Genomic DNA, 25946 nt, shown 5'->3' with positions numbered 1-25946 from the left:
CATCTGCCATGAATTTGCCCACTCGCCTAACCTATCCAAGTCACCCTGCATCCTCTTAGCATCCTCCTCACAGCTAACACTGCCGCCCAGCTTCGTGTCATCCGCAAACTTCGAGATGCTGCATTAATTCCCTCATCTAAGTCATTAATATATATTGTAAACAACTGGGGTCCCAGCACTGAGCCTTGCAGTACCCCACTGGTCACTGCCTGCCATTCTGAAAAGGTCCCGTTTATTCCCACTCTTTGCTTCTTGTCTGCCAACCAATTCTCGATCCACATCAATACCATACCCCCAATACCGTGTGCTTTAAGTTTGCACACTAATCTCCTGTGTGGGACCTTGTCAAAAGCCTTTTGAAAATCCAAATATACCACATCCACTGGTTCTCCCCTATCCACTCTACTAGTTACATACTCAAAAAATTCTATGAGATTCGTCAGACATGATTTTCCTTTCACAAATCCATGCTGACTTTGTCCGATGATTTCACCGCTTTCCAAATGTGCTGTTATCATATCTTTGATAATTGACTCTAGCATTTTCCCCACCACCAATGTTAAGCTAACCGGTCTATAATTCCCCGGTTTCTCCCTCCCTCCTTTTTTAAAAAGCGGGGTTACATTAGCCACCCTCCAATCCTCAGGAACCAGTCCGGAATCTAAAGAGTTTTGAAAAACTATCACTAATGCATCCACTATTTCTTGGGCTTCCTCCTTAAGCACACTGGGATGCAGACCATCTGGCCCTGGGGATTTATCTGCCTTTAATCCCTTCAATTTACCTAACACCACTTCCCTACTAACATGTATTTCCCTCAACATACATCAAAGTTGCTGGTGAACGCAGCAGGCCAAGCAGCATCTGTAGGAAGAGGTGCAGTCGACGTTTCAGGCCGAGACCCTTCGTCAGGACTAACTGAAGGAAGAGTGAGTAAGGGATTTGAAAGTTGGAGGGGGAGGGGGAGATCCAAAATGATAGGAGAAGACAGGAGGGGGAGGGATGGAGCCAAGAGCTGGACAGGTGATAGGCAAAAGGGGATACGAGAGGATCATGGGACAGGAGGTCCGGGAAGAAAGACAAGGCGGGGGGGGGTGACCCAGAGGATGGGCAAGAGGTATATTCAGAGGGACAGAGAGAGAAAAAGGAGATTGAGAGAAAGAATGTGTGCATAAAAATGAGTAACAGATGGGGTACGAGGGGGAGGTGGGGCCAGAGAAGTCGATGTTCATGCCATCAAGTTGGAGGCTACCCAGACGGAATATAAGGTGTTGTTCCTCCAACCTGAGTGTGGCTTCATCTTTACAGTAGAGGAGGCCGTGGATAGACATGTCAGAATGGGAATGGGATGTGGAATTAAAATGTGTGGCCACTGGGAGATCCTGCTTTCTCTGGCGGACAGAGCGTAGATGTTCAGCAAAGCGGTCTCCCAGTCTGCGTCGGGTCTCGCCAATATATAAAAGGCCACATCGGGAGCACCGGACGCAGTATATCACCCCAGTCGACTCACAGGTGAAGTGATGCCTCACCTGGAAGGACTGTTTGGGGCCCTGAGTGGTGGTAAGGGAGGAAGTGTAAGGGCATATGTAGTACTTGTTCCGCTTACACGGATAAGTGCCAGGAGGGAGATCAGTGGGGAGGGATGGGGGGACGAATGGACAAGGGAGTTGTATAGAGAGCGATCCCTGCGGAATGCAGAGAGGGGGGGAGGGAAAGATGTGCTTAGTGGTGGGATCCCGTTGGAGGTGGCGGAAGTTACGGAGAATAATATGTTGGACCCGGAGGCTGGTGGGGTGGTAGGTGAGGACCAGGGGAACCCTATTCCTAGTGGGGTGGTGGGAGGATGGAGTGAGAGCAGATGTACGTGAAATGGGGGAGATGCGTTTAAGAGCAGAGTTGATAGTGGAGGAAGGGAAGCCCCTTTCTTTAAAAAAGGAAGGCATCTCCCTCGTCCTAGAATGAAAAGCCTCATCCTGAGAGCAGATGCGGCGGAGACAGAGGAATTGCGAGAAGGGGATGGTGTTTTTGCAAGAGACAGGGTGAGAAGAGGAATAGTCCAGGTAGCTGTGAGAGTCAGTAGGCTTACAGTAGACATCAGTGGATAAGCTGTCTCCAGAGACAGAGACAGAAAGATCTAGAAAGGGGAGGGAGGTGTCGGAAATGGACCAGGTAAATTTGAGGGCAGGGTGAAAGTTGGAGGCAAAGTTAATAAAGTCAACGAGTTCTGCATGCGTGCAGGAAGCAGCGCCAATGCAGTCGTCGATGTAGCGAAGGAAAAGTGGGGGACAGATACCAGAATAGGCACGGAACATAAATTGTTCCACAAACCCAACAAAAAGGCAGGCATAGCTAGGACCCATACGGGTGCCCATAGCTACACCTTTAGTTTGGAGGAAGTGGGAGGAGCCAAAGGAGAAATTATTAAGAGTAAGGACTAATTCCGCTAGACGGAGCAGAGTGGTGGTAGAGGGGAACTGATTAGGTCTGGAATCCAAAAAGAAGTGGAGAGCTTTGAGACCTTCCTGGTGGGGGATGGAAGTATATAATGACTGGACATCCATGGTGAAAATAAAGCGGTGGGGGCCAGGGAACTTAAAATCATCGAGAAGTTTAAGAGCGTGAGAAGTGTCATGAACATAGGTCGGAAGGGATTGAACAAGGGGTGATAAAACAGTGTCGAGGTATGCAGAAATGAGTTTGGTGGGGCAGGAGCAAGCTGAGACAATAGGTCGGCCAGGACAGGCAGGTTTGTGGATCTTGGGTAGGAGGTAGAAACGGGAAGTGCGGGGTGTGGGAACTATAAGGTTGGTAGCAGTGGATGGGAGATCCCCTGCGCGGATAAAGTCGGTAGCAGTGGATGGGAGATCCCCTGCGCGGATAAAGTCGGTAGCAGTGGATGGGAGATCCCCTGCGCGGATAAAGTCGGTAGCAGTGGATGGGAGATCCCCTGCGCGGATAAAGTCGGTAGCAGTGGATGGGAGATCCCCTGCGCGGATAAAGTCGGTAGCAGTGGATGGGAGATCCCCTGCGCGGATAAAGTCGGTAGCAGTGGATGGGAGATCCCCTGAGCGGATAAAGTCGGTAGCAGTGGATGGGAGATCCCCTGAGCGGATAAAGTCGGTAGCAGTGGATGGGAGATCCCCTGAGCGGATAAAGTCGGTAGCAGTGGATGGGAGATCCCCTGCACGGATAAAGTCGGTAGCAGTGGATGGGAGATCCCCTGAGCGGATAAAGTCGGTAGCAGTGGATGGGAGATCCCCTGCGCGGATAAAGTCGGTAGCAGTGTTTTTCCCTCAGTTCCTCATCTCACTGGACCCTCTGTCCCCTACTATTTCCGGAAGATTAATTATGTCCTCCTTAGTGAAGACAGAATCGAAGTAGTTATTCAATTGTTTTTCCATGTCCTTGTTCCCCATGATCAATTCACCTGTTTCTGACTGTAAGGGACCTATATTTGTCTTAACCAATCTTTTTCTTTTCACATATATATATAAGAGCTTTTACAGTCAGTTTTTATGTTCCCTGCCAGTTTTCTCTCACAATCTTTTTCCCTTTCCTAATTAAGCCCTTTGTCCTCCTCTGCTGGACTCTGAATTTCTCCCAGTCCTCAGGTGAGCTGCTCTTTCTGTCTAATTTGTATGTTTCTTCTTTGGAATTGATACTATCCCTAATTTCCCTTGTCAGCCACGGGTGCACTACCTTTCCTGGTTTATTCTTTTACCAAACTGGGATGAACAATTGTTGTAGTTCATCCATGCGATCTTTAAATGCTTGCCATTGCATATCCACCGTCAACCCTTTAAGTGTCATTTACCAGTCTATCTTAGCTAATTCACGTCTCATACCTTCAAAGTTACCCCTCTTTAAGTTCAGAACCTTTGTTTCTGAATTAACTATGTCACTCTCCATCTTAATGAAGAATTCCACCATATTATGGTCACTCTCACCCAAGGGTCCTCTCACGACAAGATTGCTAATTAACCCTTCCTCATTGCTCAATACCCAGTCTAGAATGGCCTGCCCTCTAGTTGGTTCCTCGACATGTTGGTTCAGAAAACCATCCCGCATACATTCCAAGAAATCCTCTTCCTCAGCACCCTTACCAATTTGGTTCACTCAATCTATACGTAGATTGAAGTCACCCATTATAACTGCTGTTCCTTTATTGCACGCATTTCTAATTTCCTGTTTAATGCCATCCTCAACCTCACTACTACTGTTAGGTGGCCTGTACACAACTCCCACCAGCGTTTTCTGCCCTTTAGTGTTATGCAGCTCTACCCATATCGATTCCACATCCTCCCGGCTAATGTCCTTCCTTTCTATTGCGTTAATCTCCTCTCTAATCAGCAATGCTACCCCACCTCCTTTTCTTTCACGTCTATCCCTCCTGAATATTGAATATCCCTGAATGTTGAGCTCCCATCCTTGGTCACCCTGGAGCCGTGTCTCTGTGATCCCAACTATATCATATTCATTAATAACAATCTGCACTTTTAATTCATCCACCTTGTTACAGATGCTCCTTGCATTGACACACGAAGCCTTCAGGCTTGCTTTTACAACACTCTTAGCCCTTATACAATTATGTTGAAAAGTGGCCCCTTTTGATTTTTGCCCTGGATTTGCCAGCCTGCCACTTTTACTTTTCATCTTACTACTTTTTGCTTCTACCCTCATTTTACACCCGTCTCTCTGCACTTGTTTCCATCCCCCGCCACATTAGTTTAAATCCTCCTGAACAACAGTAGCAAACGCTCCCCCTTGGACATTGGTTCCAGTCCAGTCCAGGTGCAGACTGTCTTGTTTGTACCGGTCCCACCTTCTCCAGAACTGGTTCCAACGCCCCAGAAATTTGAATCCCTCCCCCTTGCACCATTTTTCAAGCCACGTATTCATCTGATATATCCTCCTATTTCTACTCTGACTAGCACGTGGCACTGGTAGTAATCCAGAGATTATTACCTTTGTCGTCCTACTGTTTAGTTTATCTGCTAACTCCCTAAATTCACCTTGGAGGACCGCATCTCGTTTTTTTCCCTATATTGTTGGTACCTATGTGCACCCCGACCACTGGCTGTTCACTCTCCCACTCCAGAATGTCCTGCAGCTGCTCAGAGACATCCTTGACCCTTGCACCAGGGAGGCAACATACCCTCCTGGAGTCTCGTTTGCGGCTGCAGAAATGCCCATCTATTCCCCTTACAATCGAATCCCCTATCACTATAGCTCTCCCGCTCCTTTTCCTTCCCTCCTGTGCCGCAGAGCCACCCATGCTGCCATAATCTCGGCTGCTGCTGCCTTCCCCTGATGAGACATCTCCCCCAACAGTATCCAAAACAGTATATCTGTTTAAGAGGGAGATGACCTCCTGCACTACCTGCCTACTGCTACGCTGTTTAGAGGCCACCCATTCCCTTTCTGCCTGTGTAGCCTTTACCTGCGGTGTGGCCAACTCACTGAACGTGCTATTCACGACTTTCTCAGCATCGCGGATGCTCCAGTATGAATCCATTCGCAGCTCCAGCTGCTCAATGCGGTCTGCCAGAAGCCGCAGCCATACACATTTCCTGCACACATAGCCGTCAGGGACACTGGAAGTATCCCTGATTTCCCACATGCTGCAGGATGAACAAACCACGGGGCCGACCTCAGCTGTCGTGACCTACCCAATACGCTACAGCCTTGCCGCCTTCCTTGCTTCAAATAAAATACCGCTGGAGACCGTTCTCCTTTTAAAGGAACTTACCCGGCCTTACCTCACTTGGAGCAAAGCTCGTCCTCAGCCTCTGAGACAAAGCTTTCCTACTCTGTCTCCCTCTACTCCGCCGCCCGCTCCGTCAAACTGCTCTCTTTTAAATACTCCCGCTGCCTCACGGACCAACTTGCACGCACTTGTGCAGTCCTGTCCCGATCAACCGCCGAGAAAAAAAGTTTTTTTCTTAAGTTTCTTGCATTAAGTTTCATCTACTGCGAGTCCTCTCTTTCCATCACCACATCTACGTCCTCTTGAAGAATTCCAAAGAAATTCTCTCAGCTCAAACAAGTTCAAGACATTCAGACAACACCTGCTAAAGCACAGCACCTTTCAACTCCATTCTGATGAAGTACTAGACTTGACACATTTTCTTTATTTGCACTTGAACTGATTTCTAAACTTTATAGTGGCTATCCTTCATTCACAGCATCCATCTCCACCACAAAGAACCAGGCTCTCAGCAACCTAAAATTTCTTCTTGAAATTTCTCCTTATTTTCACCCTTTAAATGTTTTCTCTAAACCAATCCATGATCCTACCATCAATAACAACCAATCCTCCTGTAGTAGTAGTCTTCTATCTATAAAAAATATAGGTTGTCAAGTAACAGCCATGTCTCTCAGTAGTCTGCATCTCTCATCAAAGTTGCTGGTGAACGCAGCAGGCCAGGCAGCATCTCCAGGAAGAGGTACAGTTGACGTTTCAGGCCGAGACCCTTCGTCAGGACTAACTGAAGAAGAGCTAGTAAGGGATTTGAAAGTGTGAGGGGGAGGGGGAGATCCAAAATGATAGGAGAAGACAGGAGGGGGAGGGATGGAGCCAAGAGCTGGACAGGTGATTGGCAAAGGGGATACGAGAGGATCATGGGACAGGAGGTCCGGGAAAAGGAAAAGGCCAGTGTGGGGGGGGGGAACCCCAGAGGATGGGCAAGGGGTATAGTCAGAGGGACAGAGGGAGAAAAAGGGGAGAGAAAGAATGTGTGTATATAAATAAATAACGGATGGGGTACGAGGGGGAGGTGGGGCATTAGCGGAAGTTAGAGAAGTCAATGTTCATGCCGTCAGGTTGGAGGCTACCCAGACGGAATACAAGGTGGTGTTCCTCCAACCTGAGTGTGGCTTCATCTTTACAGTAGAGAATGGGATTCCCATTCTGACATGTCTATCCACGGCCTCCTCTACTGTAAAGATGAAGCCACACTCAGGTTGGAGGAACAACACCTTATATTCCATCTGGGTAGCCTCCAACCTGACGGCATGAACATTGACTTCTCTAACTTCCGCTAATGCCCCACCTCCCCCTCGGACCCCATCCGTTATTTATTTATATACACACTTTCTTTCTCTCACTCTCCTTTTTCTCCCTCTGTCCCTCTGACTATACCCCTTGCCCATCCTCTGAGTCCCCCCCCCCTCCTTCTCCCTGGGCCTCCTGTCCCATGATCCTCTCATATCCCCTTTGCCAATCACCTGTCCAACATGTTAATCATTTCCAATTCTCAGTTCAGCTCCTAGACTCAGTGCCACATTCTCCACAGGGAGAAGGTTCTGATGCCCCACTGCAGTTATACTATTCCCAGCAATTCCACTAACAGTGCGATTGGTCTGAATGAAAATAGATTTGAGAATGCAAGGCCTTGGATTGACAGAGCATCATCATTGACAGTGTAGCTGCTACACAGAGGAGAAATATTACTGCAGTGTGCTTCTGGCATCGCTTTGAACTGAAAGAAGAACATTGTAGTAGCAGTATCCAGTTCACTTGCTTGGTCTGAAATGCTGGAACGGGTGAACTAACATCCCCTATGCATCCACTATGCTATCCCACAATCCTTCAGAATTTTTGGAGAAGATTCCATTGCAGAGGTCAGTCAGAATCTGCTTAGTATTGCGAAAAATCTTAGTTTCCCCTGGGATGGCAGTAGACAATTAGAGCAAACCTCAGAAAGTGATGTGACAGTTATTCATCAGCCAGTATTTGGATATTGGTTACAATCAGAAATTGACAATATTTATTTATATAAAACATTACAAGGTTGGAAATCCACTGCAACTTTTAGAGAACAGTCCAAGTCAGCATCTTGAAAGATGCAGTACATCAGATCCAGGAGCCAACTATGTGGCGAATTTCTTCTTTCGGACCGGCATGGGCAGCTGCGAGATGATCTCCATCATGGGACGCTCCACCACAACAAGAGAGTCATCCATCAACAGCTCCAGATGGAGCAAAGGCTGCGGAGAAAGAGGACGATTGCAGTATCTCACCAAATAAAAACACATCAAAGCTGCTACAAGACAAAACTTTGCTGATGTCAGAAAAGTGCACTTCAAAAACATTCCCTGTCTGGGCAACTAGTTTCACAAAAAGGAAGTAGTATTCACAAAATGTATTGGAGTTTAAAGGACAATGTGATATGCTTGGATATTCAACAAAATCATACATGTTAGGGTTAATGGGATTGGGGTTAACATATTAGGCTGAGGATTGGTCAAATAGGAGTAAGTTGTTCATTTTCAGCTCAGCAGACTGGCAACAGGCCACAAGAATCAGTCATAGACACTTCAGCCATTTGCAATCTACCTTAATGACAAATACATTACACTGTTCTCTCATCTAAATTCTGCTGACAAAGATCTGTTATTAAAGTGATTGAGTTCAAACATGAAGCAAAAACAGGCCTTTCGATCCATTATGCTGTGCCTACACAATGTCTAAACTTTCATACTCTGCACATTCATGTGCCTAAAAAGCCTCTTGAACACCTCAATCATTTTTGCTTCACCAGCCCAGGCTACGGTTCCAGGCACAAATCTGTGTTTAAAATAAATTGCCCTGCACAACTCCTTTAAAGTTACCCCCTCCCCCCACCTAAAATGCAAGCCATCTAGTATTAAATTGATTCTTTGTATTTTATTGGTGTTGGTTTATTATTGTCACAGGTACCAAGATACAGTGAAAAGCTTGTATTGCATTCTGTTTATACAGATCAAGTCATTATCCAGTGCATTAACTAAAATAAAACAATAACAATGCAGAATAAAGTGTAAAAGCTACTGCAAAAGTGCAAGTAAACAATAGAGTGTAAAATCATAACAAAATAGTAGTGAGACCAAGAGTTCATCTTAGAAAAATAGAGGGCTATGCTGTGGTGAAATTCTAGGCCGCTTCTAGGGTAGGTTACATGGTTGGCACAACATTGTGGGCCGAAGGGCCTGTAATGTGCTGCAGATTTTCTATGTTATCATACAAGAGGTCTTTTCAATATAGTCTTATAACTGCATGGGAGCTGTTCTGGAGCCTGGTGGTCCATGCTTTCAAGCTTTAGCATCTTCTGCCTGACGGGAGAAGGGAGAAGAGAGAAAACCCAGGGTGTGTGGCAGCAAGTATAGGCACAGTCTATAGAGGGAAGAGTGGTTTCCGTGATGTGCTGAGCTCCACATCTTGCAAATGCCATACCAAGCTGCTATGCATCCAGACAGACTGCTTTCTATGGTGCATTGATAGAAATGAGTAAGCATTGATGGGACATGCCATATTCCTTTAGCCTCCTGAGGAAGTAGAGACGTTGGTGAGATTTCCTGGCAATTACATTAACATGGATGGACCAGGACAGGCTATTGATGCTTGACCCAAGAAACTGAAGCTCTTGATTTTTTCAACCTCAAAACCATCGATGTAGACAGAAATATGTGCACCATCCTTCTTCATAGTCAATGAACACCTCTTTTGTATTGTTCACATTGAGGGAAACGCTGTTCGTCATGATACTCTTGTTATGTTCTCTCCTTCCTGTACTCACTCATCGTTATTTGTGATGTGGCCAACTATGGAGGTATCATCTGAAAACCCATCGACAAAGTTAGAGGAGTGTATAGGAGGTAAGTAGGAGGCTGAGAAGGCAACCTTGTGGAGCACCAGTGTTTAGAATAATTGTGATGGGGGTGTTGCTGATTGCTCTCCTTACTGATTGCAGTCTGTTGGCCAAAAGTCAAGGACTCAGTTGCAGAGGGAAGCATTAACTCCCATGCTCTAGAATTTGTTTGGAATTCTAGTATCGAAGAATTATAGTCAATAAATAGACTCAAGTATCTTTACTGTTCAGATGCTCCAGAGATGAGTGTAGTTTATTAAAATTTTCCTAATTTCTCCATGTCACTTTCTGCAGTTTTATGATACGTCTCTTCCTACCCATTTTGGACCTTGCCATAAAGAAAGTTCAAGCTTTGGCACCCCTTTATGGAGGTCGAGATAAGGCAATGAACACGCTCCTGTTTACATCAATGGTGCTGGAGTCAAGAAGGTTGAGAGCTTCAAGTTCCTAGAAATGAACATCAATAGTCTATCCTGGTTTAACCATGCAGATGCCAAGTTCGCCAGAACCTCTCCATCAGGTACTAAGGTTTGCCATATTCCCTTATCTCACCAATTTTTATCAATGCACCATAGAAAGCATCCTGTCCGGATGCATCACAGCTTGGCATGTCAACTGCTTCCTGACACAGCAAGAAACGGCAGAGTTGTGGACACAGCTCAGCACATCATGGAAATCAGCCTCCCATCCACAGACTCCGTCTACATTTCCCGCTGCCTCATTAAGCAGCCAGCATAATAACAGAACCCTCCCACCCCTGATATTCTCATCTCCCACCTCCCAAGCCTGAAAGCACTTAACACCAAGCTAAATAACAGCTTCTATCCTGTTGTTATAAAACCACTGAAAAGTTCCCTAGTAAAATGAGATGGACAATTTCATAACCTACATAATTCTGGTCTTGCAGCTTATTGTCTGCCTGTGCTGCACTTTGTCTATTATTGATCAACCTTCTACTAGCTCAATGCACTGTAGTAATGAAATAATCAGTATGACTGGCATACAAAACACAATGTTTAGTGCAAAGGATGATCATAAACCAATTTACCCCAACTACAAAATCTTTTTCTACTGACACGCAGCTACCAACCAAGTACGTAGGTCCCACATTTCTAGAGAAAATGCTGTCAACAAAAACAGGAGAGAAACACAGCTCCCTTCTCAGAGCAACAACAGTTCTGTCTAGTGTTTATGGCCTTGATAGTGAGCACTGTCAATCATTCAGCCACTTCAGTTCCTCTCCAAACAAGCCGCAGCTGTGATGCTCATCTTTAATGACCACTCTAACAGGAAATATGCTCTCAGTTTACTTTGAAATCTATTTCCTGATTAATTCAATCCTGTCTTCCAACAGGACTCAACTGCAACTAACCAGAACTGCCCCATCCATGGAATGCACATGACCATTTACACACTGACAGCCTCAAATATAACATTGTCATAGCGTGTTCAGAATGCACAGCATGAAGCTCAGTTTCCGTAACCACTGTGCTACGAATAGCCTGGCAGAGGCTGCTCACTGGGAGATGAATGCAGGAGAAAGTTTAGCAAGTTCGCAGATTTCTTATTCAATGGATGAGGCTTTGCAACCCAAGCCGGCAGATAATTGTCCATCCGTAACAGCCCTAGAGTGGAGGGGCAAGCAATGCGAGGAAGCAAAGCGTTTGCAGCAGACTCAGACAAAGTGCAAGAATGGGCAAAGAAGTGGCAGATAGAATACAGTGTTAAGTGTATGATAATGCATTTTGGTAAAAGAGACAGTAGTGCATTATTTTCTAAATGGGGAGAAGGTTCAAACATCAGAGGTGCAGAGGGACTTAAGAGTCCTGGTGAAGGTTAATTTACAGGTTGAGTCTGTGGTAAAGGCGGCAAATGCAATGTTGGCATTTATTTCAAGGGGAACAGAATATAAAGGCAAGGAGATAATGCTGAGCCTTTATAAGACACTAGTCAGGCCACACTTGGAGTATTGTCAACAGTTTTGTGCCCCATATCTCAGAAAGGACGTGTTGTCATTGGAGAGAGTCCAGAGGACATTCACGAGGATGATTCCAGGAATGAAGGGTTTAACATACCAGGAGAATTTGGCAGCTTTGGGCCTGAACTCACTGAAATCTAGAAGAATGCATGGAGATCTCATTGAAACCTACTGAATGTTGAAAAGGACTAGACTGGGTGGATGTGGAGAGGATGTTTCCACCGGTGGGGGCATCCAGAACTAGAGAGCACAGCCTCAAAATTGAGGGGCGACCTTTTATAACAGAGGAAAGGAGGATTTTTTTTAAAGCCAGAGAGCAATGAATCTATGGAATGCTCTGAAGTGGATCATGTCTTAAGGCAGAAGTTGATCATTTTCTTATCAGTCAGGACATCAAAAGATATGGTGAGAAGGGAGGTGTATGGAGTTGAGTGAGATCCGGGATCAGCTATGGTGGAATGGCAGAGCAGACTCGATGAGCTGAATAGCCTAATTCTGCTTCTATGTCTTATGGACAGGAGACAGGGCAAAGGCAGGTTACTGGAGACTTAAAATCATTCACTTCAGGCAGATGAGGCTCGTCAGCTGTGGTTGGTAGTAGAAGAAAAATTCTGATCTCAAACCTCCACTGTCTTGCGGCTGTACCCTTTCATGGAAAGGCTTTGGGAGTAAACCCTGAGTTGGTGTCCCTAAGGCAGTCCTAGGTTGAGTTCAACGCTGCCTGGAAACTCCTGCGATGCTGTGGTACAAAACAGTACTGGTCTCTGCTGTTCCTTTAAGTTCTGATGTTGGAGAGGGGGAGCTTGCTACATGGGCAACAACTTGCTCTCCATATCGTACTGACCAGGCTTGCACATCAAGACGGCTAGAACGCAACATCCAAGATCGACCCTGACTGACGGAAGCCTCACCCACTCAGAACAAACATCTTCCTAGAGTTGGAGGAGGTAGAAGAGGTCCTTAATGAATACTTTGCTTCAGTATTCACCCCTGATAGGAACCTTGAGTTTCTGAGGACAGCATAATGATATGCTTGAACTTCTGATGATATGCTTAAACTTGTCAACGTTAAGAAAGAGGGTGTGCTGAAACTTTTGAAAAGCATTAGGATAGACAAGTCCACAGGGCTAGACAGGATTTACCTCAGTTTATTACAGGAAACAAGGAAATAAGATTGCCTCATCTTTGGCAATAATCTTTGCATCCTCGCTGGCCACAATAGTTACAGAAGATGGGAGGGTGGCAAATGTTATTCTTTTGTTTAGCAAAGTGTGCAGATATAATCCTGGGAATTATAGACCAGTGAATCTTTCTTGGGTTGTGGGCAAATTATTGGAGAAGATCCTTAGAGATAGGATTTATGAGCCTTTGAAGAGAGTCAGTATGGCTTTGTGAGGGGCAGGTCATGCTTCGTGAACCTGACATAATAAGATAATAAGTCTATAACATATAGGAGAATTAGGCCATTCAGCCCATTGAGACAGCTCCGCCATTCCATCTCTCTCAACTCCATTGTCTCTTGAATGCTTTGAGGATGTGACAAAGTGAAGCTAGAGCAGTCGATGCGGTGTATATGTATTTTAATTTGATAAGGTTCCTCATGGTAGGCTCATTCAGAAAGTTAGGAGGTATGGGATCTAGAGAAACTTGGCTGTGTGGATACAGAATCAGCTTGCCTAAAGGCAGCAGGAGCTGACAGCAGATGGAGTTTAGTGGGCCCGGAGGTCAGTAACCAGTGATGTTCTACAGGGATCTGTTCTGGGACCCCTGCTCTTTATGTGGAAGGGTGAGTTAGTAAGCATGTATATGACACGATGGTTATTGGATAGTGTAGAGCAGGGTATCCCAACCTGGGTCCACAGACCACTTGGTTAAAGGAAAGGGTCCATTGCTTAAAAAAGTTTGGGAACCCCTGGTGTAGAGAGTTATTATAGGTTGGAACAGGACATTGACAGGATGCAGAGCAGGGCTGCGAAGTGGCAGATGAAATTCAAACTAGAAAAGTGTGAAGTGATCCACATTGGAAGGTTGATTTTGAAGGCAGAATATAGGGTTAATGGCAGGAATTTTGGCAGTGTTGAGGAATAGAGGATTAGAGGCAAGCTGATAGGCTGGTTAAGGTGTGTTGGCCTTCATTAGTCAGGGATTGAGTTCAATAACTGAGAGGTAATGTTGCAGCTTTATAAAACCCTGGATAAGACCACACTTGAAATGCTGTGCTCAATTTTGTTGCCACATTATAGGAAGGATGTGGAAGATTTAGAGAGAGCACAGAGGAGATTTACCAGGATGCTGCTTAGACTAGAGAGCATGTCTTACGAAGATAGGTTGAACAAGCTAGGACTTCTCTCTTTGGAGCGAAGGACAGTGAGAGATGACTTGATAGAGGTATACAAAAATGATAAGCATAGATCCAGTGGAGAGTCAGACTTTCTCCTAGGGCAGAAATCACTAATACAAGAGGGCATAATCTTAAGGTAATTGGAGGAAAGTATTGGGGTGATGTCAGAGACAAGTTTGTTAGAGAGAGTGGTGGGTGTGCAAAACACTTTGCCAGGGTGATGGTAAGGGCAGATACATTAGGGGCATTTAAGAAATTCTTAGTTGAGGCACATAGAAGATTGAAAAATAGAGAGTTATTTAGGAAGGATGGGTTAAATTGATCTTAGGAGTAGGTTAAAAGGTTGGCACAACATCGTGGTCCAAAGGGCCCATATTGTTCACACAAAATAATCTGCAGATGCTGGGGTCAAAGCAACATTCACAACATGCTGAAGGAACTCAGCAGGTCAGGCAGCATCCGTGGAAACGATCGGTCAATGTTTCCAGCCGGAACCCTTCGTCAGGACTGAAGAGGGAAGGGAGAGACGCCCTAAAGAAGGTGGGGGGAGGGCGGGAAGGAGAAGGCTGGTAGGTTCCAGGTGAAAAACCAGTAAGGGGAAAGGCAAAGGGTTGAGGGAGAAGAAGCAGGGAGGAGATAGGCAGGAAAGATGAAGAAGGAATAGGGGAAAACACAATGGGTAGTAGGAGGCGGAACCATGAGGGAGATGATAGGCAGCTGGGGGAGGGGGCAGAGTGAAACTGGAATGGGGGGTGCGAAAGGGAGGGAATTACTGGAAGTTGGAGAATTCAATGTTCATACCAAGGGGCTGGAGACTACCAGACGGTATATGAGGTGTTGCTCCTCCAACCTGAGTTTAGCCTCACCATGGCGGTAGAGGAGGCCATGTATGGACATATCCGAATGGGAATGTGAAGCAGAGTTGAACTGGGTGGCAACCGGGAGATCCCGTTTATTGTGGCGGATGGAGCAGAGGTGCTCAACGAAGCAGTCCCCAATCTGCGTCGAGTTTCACCGATGTAGAGGAGGCCACACCAGGAGCACCGGATGCAACGGATGACCCCAACAGATGGCCCATATTGTTCTATGTTCTATATGTTTCAGATCAGAGCCCTACATTGGTGAGCGAGGAGAAGGATAGCCAGTATAAAAGAAATAGTACAGCACAGGAACAGGCACTTTGACCTACTAATTAAACTAGTTATTAAATGCCGAGCAATAGTAATCTACTCTACCAATGCAATGGTCATATCCCTGCTTTCCCTGCACAGTCATGAGCCTACTTAAGAGCCTCTTAAACCTCTAAAATCCCTCTATACCTCAGTGCTGTTAATGTTCTTACCATTAACTGTGTACTGTCCCTCCACATTCAATCTCTCAAAGTGCAGCATCTCATATTTGGCCAGATTAAACTCCATTTGCCTTTTCACCACTATATTTGCAACTCATCCATATCCCATTGTATCATTTCGCAATCTTCCTGTTTCCAACACCACCAATCTTCGTACCTTCTGTGCACTTACTAACCTAACCACCTAAATTTACATCCAAGTCTCATATCATATATATTCTGGCATATTATATATCATTTTGGTAGCAGTATACATTCCACCTCAGGCCAATGTCAATCAGGCTTTCGATGATCTGAGTAATGGGATCAACATGCACGCAACAGCACATCCTAACGCCTTCACCATTGCTTTGAGAGATTTTAACCAGGCAGGTCTGAAAAAAAAAACTAAACAATTACCATCAACAGATCACTTGCAATACCAGAGGAAACCACACACTGGACCATTGTTACACCACCATCAAGAATGCCCACCATGCTATTCCACGCCCTCACTTCAGGAAGTCTGATCACCTGGCTGTACTTCTACTCCCCGAGTATAGGCAGAGACTGAAGAAAGCAGCATCAGTAGTGAGGACCAAGAAGGTTTGGACAAGGGAAGCACAGGAGCACCTACAGGACTGCTTTGAATCGGTGGACTGGACTGTATTCAGGGATTCATCTTCGAACCTGGATGAGTATGCTGCAGTTGTTAATGACTTCATTAAAACTTGTGTGGATGAGTGTGTGCCTACAAAGACTTACTGTACATTCCCAAACCAAAAGCCATGGATCAACCAGGAGGTTCGTCGTCTGCTGAAGGCTAGATCTGTGGCATTCAAGTCTGGCAACACAGGTATATACCAGAAGATCAGGTATGATTTGCAGAGGGCTATTTCAAGGGTGAAGAGACAATTTCGAACAAGGTTGGAGACAACATCAGATGCACGGCAACTCTGGCAGGGTTTGCAAGACATTACCTCCTACAAAGTGAAACCCAATAGCGTGAATGGCAGTGATGCTTCACTACCAGGTGAACTCAATGCCTTCCATGCACACTTTGAAAGGAAGAACACTACAGCTGTGAAGATCCCTGCTGCAACTGATGACCCTGTGAACTCTGACTCAGAGACCGATGTTAGGCTGTCTTTAAAGAGAGTGAACTCTCACAAGGCAGAAGGTCCAGATGGAGTACCTGGGAAGGTGCTGAAAACCTGTGCCAACCAACTAGTGAGAATTTTCAAGGACATTTTCAACCTCTCACTGCTATGGACAGAAGTTCCCACTTGCTTCAAAAAAGCAACAATTATACCAGTGCCTAAGAATAATAATGCAAGCTGCCTTAATGACCATCGCCCAGTATCACTCACATCTACAGTGATGAAATGCTTTGAGAGGTTGGTCATGACTAGACTGAGGGAGGTGGAAAAAGAGTTGATGACATTATTTAAGATAGTATATCCTGTTGTGCCCTTGAGCAAGGCACTTAACTACACATTGCTCTGTGACTCTGGTGCCAAGCTGTATGGGTCCTAATGCCCTTCCCTTGGACAATATTGGTGGCGTGGAGCGGGGAGACTTGCAGCATGGGCAACTGCCGATCTTCCATACAACCTTGCCCAGGCCTGCGGCCTGGAAACCTTCCAAGGCGCAAATCCATGGTCTCATGAAACTAACGGATGCCTATATCCTCAGGGGAAATAATAACCTTAACATGATACAAGTTCAGATTCAGTTTACACATGAAAGTAAAACTTAAAACTAGTATAAGTTTTAATATTCTGATGTTTAGGAGTTGGGTCTCTTCAAGAAGCATTAAACCATTAAAGCAAGTATGCAGAGGAAAGTTAGCTTTTTAAAAAAAAACACAGCAAGTAATAATAATCAATGTAATTCTCAAAAGGCAGAGGTTGTATTTATCTTAACACTTCCAAAAAAGAATTGGATATTGGCAAAAATATTAGCTCATTAATTGGTTAATTTGTTCATGAGACTGCAAAGGCACATTTGGTTTAATAAGTACTCATTGCGCTGAATGGCCCTACTTGTAACATCGCATCAAGTAAGTACTGGTAATGGGATTAAACAAGGTGAGATATAGGGAAAAGGGGATCAAACTAGATAGCTCACATGAATAATATCAGCTCCATTCCAATAATTGGGCTTGTTTAAAGAAATCTCTGCCCAATTACCATCAGCATATAACCTGCAGCACCAGGGGTCCCAACATACTTGACCACTGCTTTACTACAAGGAGAAATGCCAATCGTTCTGTACCTAGAGGCATTTCGGGAAATCTAATCACTTAACATACATCAAAGTTGCTGGTGAATGCAGCAGGCCAGGCAGCATCTATAGGAAGAGGCGCAGTCGACGTTTCAGGCCGAGACCCTTCGTCAGGACTAACTGAAGGAAGAGTGAGTAAGGGATTTGAAAGCTGGAGGGGGAGGGGGAGATGCAAAATGATAGGAGAAGACAGGAGGGGGAGGGATGGAGCCGAGAGCTGGACAGGTGATAGGCAGAAGGGGATACGAGAGGATCATGGGACAGGAGGTCCGGGAAGAAAGACGGGGGGGGGGGGTGACCCAGAGGATGGGCAAGAGGTATATTCAGAGGGACAGAGGGAGAAAAAGGAGAGTGAGAGAAAGAATGTGTGCATAAAAAAGAGTAACAGATGGGGTACGAGGGGGAGGTGGGGCCTAGCGGAAGTTAGAGAAGTCAATGTTCATGCCATCAGGTTGGAGGCTACCCATACGGAATATAAGGTGTTGTTCCTCCAACCTGAGTGTGGCTTCATCTTTACAGTAGAGGAGGCCGTGGATAGACATGTCAGAATGGGAATGGGATGTGGAATTAAAATGTGTGGCCACTGGGAGATCCTGCTTTCTCTGGCGGACAGAGCGTAGATGTTCAGCACAGCGGTCTCCCAGTCTGCGTCGGGTCTCACCAATATATAAAAGGCCACATCGGGAGCACCGGACGCAGTATATCATCCCAGTCGACTCACAGGTGAAGTGATGCCTCACCTGGAAGGACTGTTTGGGGCCCTGAATGGTGGTAAGTGCCCTTACACTTCCTCCCTTACCACCATTCAGGGCCCCAAACAGTCCTTCCAGGTGAGGCATCACTTCACCTGTGAGTCGACTGGGGTGATATACTGCGTCCGGTGCTCCCGATGTGGCCTTTTATATATTGGTGAGACCCGACGCAGACTGGGAGACCGCTTTGCTGAACATCTACGCTCTGTCCGCCAGAGAAAGCAGGATCTCCCAGTGGCCACACATTTTAATTCCACATCCCATTCCCATTCTGACATGTCTATCCACGGCCTCCTCTACTGTAAAGATGAAGCCACACTCAGGTTGGAGGAACAACACCTTATATTCCGTATGGGTAGCCTCCAACCTGATGGCATGAACATTGACTTCTCTAACTTCCGCTAGGCCCCACCTCCCCCTCGTACCCCATCTGTTACTCTTTTTTATGCACACATTCTTTCTCTCACTCTCCTTTTTCTCCCTCTGTCCCTCTGAATATACCTCTTGCCCATCCTCTGGGTCACCCCCCCCCCCGTCTTTCTTCCCAGACCTCCTGTCCCATGATCCTCTCGTATCCCCTTCTGCCTATCACCTGTCCAGCTCTCGGCTCCATCCCTCCCCCTCCTGTCTTCTCCTATCATTTTGCATCTCCCCCTCCAGCTTTCAAATCCCTTACTCACTCTTCCTTCAGTTAGTCCTGACGAAGGGTCTCGGCCTGAAACGTCGACTGCGCCTCTTCCTATAGATGCTGCCTGGCCTGCTGCGTTCACCAGCAACTTTGATGTATGTTGCTTGAATTTCCAGCATCTGCAGAATTCCTGTTGTTTGCGTCTAATCACTTAACTGTCCTTTTCCAACCTGCGTACAAGTAGAGGCTAAAGAGCAAGGCTCCAGAGATAAGAACAACAAAGGTGGCCATGGGAGACAGAGGGGTGGCTACAGGATTGCTTTGATCCTGTGAACTTGGCTGTGTTCAAGGACTCATCTATGGATCTGAACCTAATACACTATGGTTGTCACAGGCTTTATAAAAGCAGTCATAAATGAGTGTGTCCTGAGAAAATCATTCAGAGTCTTCCCCAGCCAGAAGCCATAGATGAACCATGAGATCCACAATCTGATAAGGACCATATCAGTGACATTCAGGTCTGGTGACCAAGAAGGATACAAGAGGCCCAGGTACGATCTCCAGAAAGCCATCTCACATGCGAAGTGGCAATTCCAGAGCAAATGTGAATCACTGAAGGATGCTCAACAGCTGTGGTAGGGCTCGAGTATTATCATCTCTTATAGTCATAGTCATACTTTATTGATCCCGGGGGAAATTGGTTTTCATTACAGTTGCACCATAAATAATAAATAGTAACAGAACCATAAATAGTTAAATAGTAATATGTAAATTATGCCAGTAAATTATGAAATAAATCCAGGACCAGCCTATCGGCTCAGGGTGTATGACCCTCCAAGGGAGGAGTTGTAAAGTTTGACGGCCACAGGCAGGAATGACTTCCTATGACGCTCAGTGCTGCATCTTGGAGGAATGAGTCTCTGGCTGAATGTACTCCTGTGCCCAACCAGTACATCATGTAGTGGATGGGAGATATTGATCAAGATGGCATGCAACTTAGACAGCACCCTCTTTTCAGACACCACTGTGAGAGAGTCCAGTTCCATCCCCACAACATCATTGGCCTTACGAATGAGTTTGTTGATTCTGTTGGTGTCTGCTACCCTCAGCCTGCTGCCCCAGCACACAACAGCAAACGGGATAGCACTGGACACCACAGACTCGTAGAACATCCTCAGCATCGTCCGGCAGATGTTAAAGGACCTCAGTCTCCTCAGGAAGTAGAGACGGCTCTGACCCTTCTTGTAGACAGCCTCAGTGTTCTTAGACCAGTCCAGTTTATTGTGAATTCGTATCCCCAAGTATCTGTAATCCTCCACCATGTCTACACTGACCCCCTGGATGGAAACAGGGGTCACCAGTACCTTAGCTCTCCTCAGGTCTACCACCAGCTCCTTAGTCTTTTTCACATTAAGCTACAGATAATTCTGCTCACACCATGTGACAAAGTTTCCTACCGTAGCCCTGTACTCGGCCTCATCTCGCTTGCTGATGCATCCAACTATGGCAGAGTCATCTGAAAACTTCTGAAGATGACAAGACCCTGTGCAGTAGTTGAAGTCCGAGGTGTAAATGGTGAAGGAAAAGGGAGACAAGACAGTCCCCTGTGGAGCCCCAGTGCTGCTGATCACTCTGTCAGACACACAGTGTTGCAAGCACACGTACTGTGGTCTGCCAGTCAGGTAATCAAGAATCCATGATACCAGGGAAGCATCCACCTGCATCGCTGTCAGCTTCTCCCCCAGCAGAGCAGGGCAGATGGTGTTGAACGCACTGGAGAAGTCAAAAAACATGACCCTCGCAGTGCTTGCTGGCTTGTCCAGGTAGGCGTAGACACGGTTCAGCAGGTAGACCATGGCATCCTCAACTCCTAGTTAGGGCTGGTAGGCGAACTGGAGGCGATCTAAGTGTGGCCTGACCATAGGCCGGAGCAGCTCCAGAACAAGTCTCTCCACGGTCTTCATGATGTGGGAGGTCAATGCCACCGGTCTGTAGTCATTGAGGCCGCTGGGGCGCGGCGTCTTTGGCACAGGGACGAGGCAGGACGTCTTCCACAGCACAGGAACCCTCCGGAGCCTCAGGCTCATGTTGAATACATGGCGAAGTACTCCACATAGCTGAGGGGCACAGGCTTTGAGCACCCTGGTACTGACACCATCCGGTCCTGCAGCCTTGCTTGGGTTGAGACGTTTCAGCTGTCTTCTCACCTGTTCAGCCGTGAAGCCCACCGTGGTGGTTTTGTGTGGGGGAGGGGTATAGTCATGAGAGCAGGGTGGGGGACTGTGATAAAACTACATCAAGCGCCATGGGAGATAGCAGGGCTTTGCTCTCAGTTTAACTCAATGCCTTCTATGCTCGCTTGGACTGTCAAAACATGGTGAAACTATCACAAACTCCTACATTCCCCAATGATCTTATGATTTCAGTCTCTGAACCCAACGTGTGAGCTGCATTCAGGAGGGTGAACCCACAGAAAGCATCCAGCCCAGATGGAGTACTTGGCCAAGATCTAAAAACCTGTGCTGATCACCTGTCTAGAGTATTCCCTGATATCTTTGACCTCTCACTTCAACAGTCTGAGGTACACACCCAATTCAAGCAGTCTTCAATTATACTGGTGCCTCAGAACGTGATAATCTGACTCTGACTATCGTTTAGTAGGATTTACATCCAATTGTGATGAAGTTCTTTGAGAGGGTGGTGATAAAACCCCCCAATTCCTGCCTGAGACATGGCTTGGATCTGCTCCAGTTTGCCTATCAATACAACAGGTCCACAGCAGATGTCACCTCACTGGTTCTTCACTCAACCCGGGATCACCCAGACAGCAAAGATGAATACATCAATGCTCTTCATCATCTACAGCTTGGCATTCAATACCATCAATAAGCTTCAAGACATTGGGCTCAATACCTCCTCCTTGTGCAATCGGATCCTAGATTTCCTCACTTGCAGACCTGTCAGTTCAGACTGGCAACAACATCTCCTCCGCAACCTCTATCAGCACAGGTGCAACACAGAGCTGTGTGCTTAGGTCCCTGCTCTACTCACTTTATACTTATGACTGTGAAGCCAAGCACAGCGCCAATGCCATAGTTAAGTTTGCTGACAAAACCACTGTCACTGGCCTATACAAAGACGGTGACAAATCAGCATATGGGAGAAAGATTGAAACTCTGCTGAGTGGTGCCACCACAACAACCTCACACTCAATGTCAGCAAGACCAAGGAGCTGATATTGACTTCAGGAGGAGGAACCGGAAGGCTCAATGAACCAGTCCTCCTCAGGGTATCACAGATGAAGGGGGTCAGCAATTTTAAATTCCTCAGTGTTATCATTTCAGAGGATCTGTCCTGGGCCCAGCATGCAAGCGTAATTTCAAAGGAATCACAGTTGTGCCTCTACTCCTTAAAAGTTTGAAAAGATTTGGCACGATATCTAAAACTTTGACAAAATTTAATAGATGTGTGGTGAGTATATTGTTGTTGTTCGTCCATCGTTGATGTCGATGAGGACCTCGACACCATCATGATGGTGTCGAGACTAGCGCGTGATTTGGATTTAAGTGAGGGAGAGTTGCGCAGCGTCAGCCTCACTCTCTCTTCCCAATTCCCATCTGGATCCAGTGGCAAGACAGAATCTAAGACGGCTGGAGATGGGACTAGGCGCAGTGGATGACCAGGACGTCTTCTGTGTCTTGTCCTGCTCTACACGTTCCACGACGCTTGCAGAGACCGCCTTCTTGACCGTTGGACCTTCCGCTGGTCTCGTCCGCTCAATCCGCCGGCGTCTGTTTTCACATGCTGGGATAGACAACTCCCTATCTCACCAAGGGTTTGAGACCCGTCGACTACCCTCACCTGGTTTAGCCGGTTTGTCGAAGCCGTTGCCCGGGGTGTGGCCGCTGTCGCATGCAAACAGCTAGGTGAGTATATTGACTGGTTGCATCACAGCCTGGTATGGAAACACCCATGCCCTTGAACAGAAAATCCTACAAAAATTAATGGACAAAGCAGCCCCTCACCACTGAGCCACCAATGTAAAGCGCAGTCACAGGAAAGCAGCATCCATCATACAGGACCCCCACCATCCAGGTCAAGCTCGCTTCTCACTGCTGCCATCAGGAATGTGGTATAGGAGCCCCAGGGCTCACAGTACCAAGTTCAAGAACAGTTATTGCTCCTCAACCATCAGGCTCTTGAACCAGTGGGAAAAACTTCACTCGCCCTATCAGTGAACTGTTCCCACAAATTATGGACTCACTTTCAAAGACTCTTCATCTCATGTTCTCAATATTTATTGCTCATTTATTTTCTCTTTTATATTTGCTGTTTGTCTTTATCACATTGGTTGTTCGTCTGTCCTGTTGGGTGCAGTCTTTTATTGATTCTACTGAGTTTCTTGTATTTACAATGTATGCCCACAAGAGAATGAATCTCAGGGTTGTATATAGTAACATATATGTACTTTGATAATAAATTTACTTTGAACTTTCAATAGGTCAAATTCTCTGTTCCCAGAGCATTCAGTGAGCCTCATAGATCTTACCTTGAATTTCTTACAGACTTTGAAGGCATGCTCCCGGTTCTTATGACCATTTACAGGCACTGGCTGGTTATTAATATCCGATTCCTCAGAGGGCAAGGGCTGGAAAGAATCGATCAGAATTAATCCTGAACAAAATCAAAGAATGCCTATTAATCAACAACAATAGCAAACCCCACAGATAATGATGGAGCATGTGGATAAACAGTACACCACCCAAGGCTGCAGGGCAAGAGTACTGTGGCCATGTCACTTACCAGTGACTGGTCAATGATACAAAACATGTATGTATCATGAACGATGATCTGTGTGCTCACTCTAGGATTGAAGGTGACGTGGATGATGGGTGTGTCCCTTTCCAACCAGAGTGTGGGCAGCCCATGTTGCTGTATCTTACGGCTCCACTCTGTGTACTTCTTCTCACTGATGCTGAATTCAAAAATCTGAGGAGACAAAATAAAAACAATTACTAATCACCACCACCATCGTAAAAAAAAAAATGCCATGAACAAAAGGACACCATTCTGCCCAGACTGCCTACAGGTGGAATTAGTTTCATGCCCATATTCCTGCAGTATTTACCATATTTCCTTTGAAACTATTTCCAGGCAGCATGTTCCAGTTTAGAAATATATACAGGTGTCCCCCGCTTTACGAAAGTTTGCTTTACGCCACTTCGCTTTTACGAAAGACCTACATTAGTACCTGTTTTTGCTAACCGAAAGAAATCCGAAGAGGATTTTCGCTTTTACGATAAAAGGCGCCTACTTTAAACTTGTGTTTACCCCGAGAAAGACTACCATGACCGTGAAGCCTTGCGCGGGCAGGTGTGTGCGTGTACGTGCCGATTGTTTTTCTACAAATCGGTTTTGGCTAAATCTTCCCGATTCTGATAAGTGAAACTACACTGTACATACATTATTTCTACTTTATATAGGCTGTGTATTTATATTATTCCTGCTTTTATTATATGTAAGTGTTATTTTAGGTTTTATGTGCTATTTGGTATGATTTGGTAGGTTATTTTTATGGGTCTGGGAACGCTCAAAAATTTTTCCCATATAAATTAATGGTAATTGCTTCTTCACTTTATGCCATTTTGGCACGAGAGGTTTCATAGGAACGCTCTACTTTCGGATAGCAGGGGAAACCTGTATATTTTGAAGTCCTTTCGCCTGATGGTTGAGGAGCAATACTACAATCTCCCAGATGTAATAGTGGCCAAAAGACCTAGGGTAATGGATGAATTGAAGGAAATTTATATTAGGCAGGAAATGGTGTTGGATAGGCTGTTGGGTTTGAAGGCTGATAAGTCCCCAGGACCTGATGGTCTGCATCCCAGGGCACTTAAGGAGGTGGCTTTAGAAATCGTGGACGCATTGGTAATCATTTTCCAATGTTCTATAGATTCAGGATCAGTTCCTGTGGATTGGAGGGTGGCTAATGTTGTCCCTCTCTTTAAGAAGGGAGGAAGAGAGAAAACAGGGAATTATAGACTGGTTAGCCTGACGTCAGTGGTGGGAAAGATACTGGAGTCAATTATAAAGGATGAAATTACGACACATCTGGATAGCAGTAACAGGATCGGTCCGAGTCAGCATGGATTTACGAAGGGGAAATCATGCTTGACTAATCTTCTGAATTTTTTGAGGATGTAACTATGAAAATGGACAAGGGAGAGCCAGTGGATGTAGTATACCTGGACTTTCAGAAAGCCTTTGATAAAGTCCCACATAGGAGATTAGTGGGCAAAATTAGGGCACATGGTATTGGGGGCAGAGTACTGACATGGATTGAAAATTGGCTGGCTGGCAGAAAACAAAGAGTAGCGATTAACGGGTCCCTTTCGGAATGGCAGGCAGTGACCAGTGGGGTACCGCAGGGATCACTGCTGGGACCGCAGCTATTTCCAATATATATTAATGATTTAGATGAGGGAATTAAAACTAACATTAGCAAATTTGCTGAAGACACAAAGCTAGGAGGCAGTGTGAAATGTGAGGAGGATGTTATGAGAATGCAGGGTGACTTGGACAGGCTGGGTGAGTGGGCAGATGCATGGCAGATGCATGGCAGATGCAGTTTAATGTGGATAAGTGCGAGGTTATCCACTTTGGTGGTAAGAACGGGAAGGCAGATTATTATCTAAATGGAGTCAAGTTAGGAAAAGGGGAAGCACAACGAGATCTAGGTGTTCTTGTACATCAGTCACTGAAAGCAAGTATGCAAGTACAGCAGGCAGTGAAAAAAGCTAATGGCATGCTGGCCTTCATAACAAGGGGAATTGAGTATAAGAGTAAAGAGGTCCTTCTGCAGCTGTACAGGGCCCTGGTGAGACCACACCTGGAGTACTGTGTGCAGTTTTAGTCTCCAAATTTGAGGAAGGACATTCTTGCTATTGAGGGAGTGCAGCGTAGGTTCACAAGGTTAATTACTGGGATGGCGGGACTGTCATA

The 25946-nt window shown here is 45.9% G+C and overlaps 1 protein-coding gene across 1 annotated transcript in view; it reads right to left on the bottom strand.

Annotated features, from left to right (window-relative positions):
- Positions 1 to 7713: 7713 nt before the first annotated feature.
- utp4 (UTP4 small subunit processome component) overlaps positions 7714 to 25946 on the bottom strand; it is a 100853-nt gene continuing 82620 nt past the window's right edge. The window contains exons 14-16 of the mRNA XM_063067294.1: positions 23748 to 23933; positions 23494 to 23592; positions 7714 to 7989 (exon numbers count right to left, since the gene is read on the bottom strand). Coding sequence (XP_062923364.1) covers positions 7873 to 7989; positions 23494 to 23592; positions 23748 to 23933 — 402 coding nt within the window. The 3' untranslated portion in view covers positions 7714 to 7872. The remainder of the gene's footprint in view (positions 7990 to 23493; positions 23593 to 23747; positions 23934 to 25946) is intronic.

The sequence above is a fragment of the Mobula hypostoma genome, chromosome 14 (genome assembly GCF_963921235.1).
Source record: "Mobula hypostoma chromosome 14, sMobHyp1.1, whole genome shotgun sequence".
Classification (NCBI taxonomy): Eukaryota; Metazoa; Chordata; class Chondrichthyes; order Myliobatiformes; family Myliobatidae; genus Mobula; species Mobula hypostoma.
Note: the sequence above shows the minus strand (reverse complement) of the source record. Positions and strands in the feature narration are given on the sequence as shown.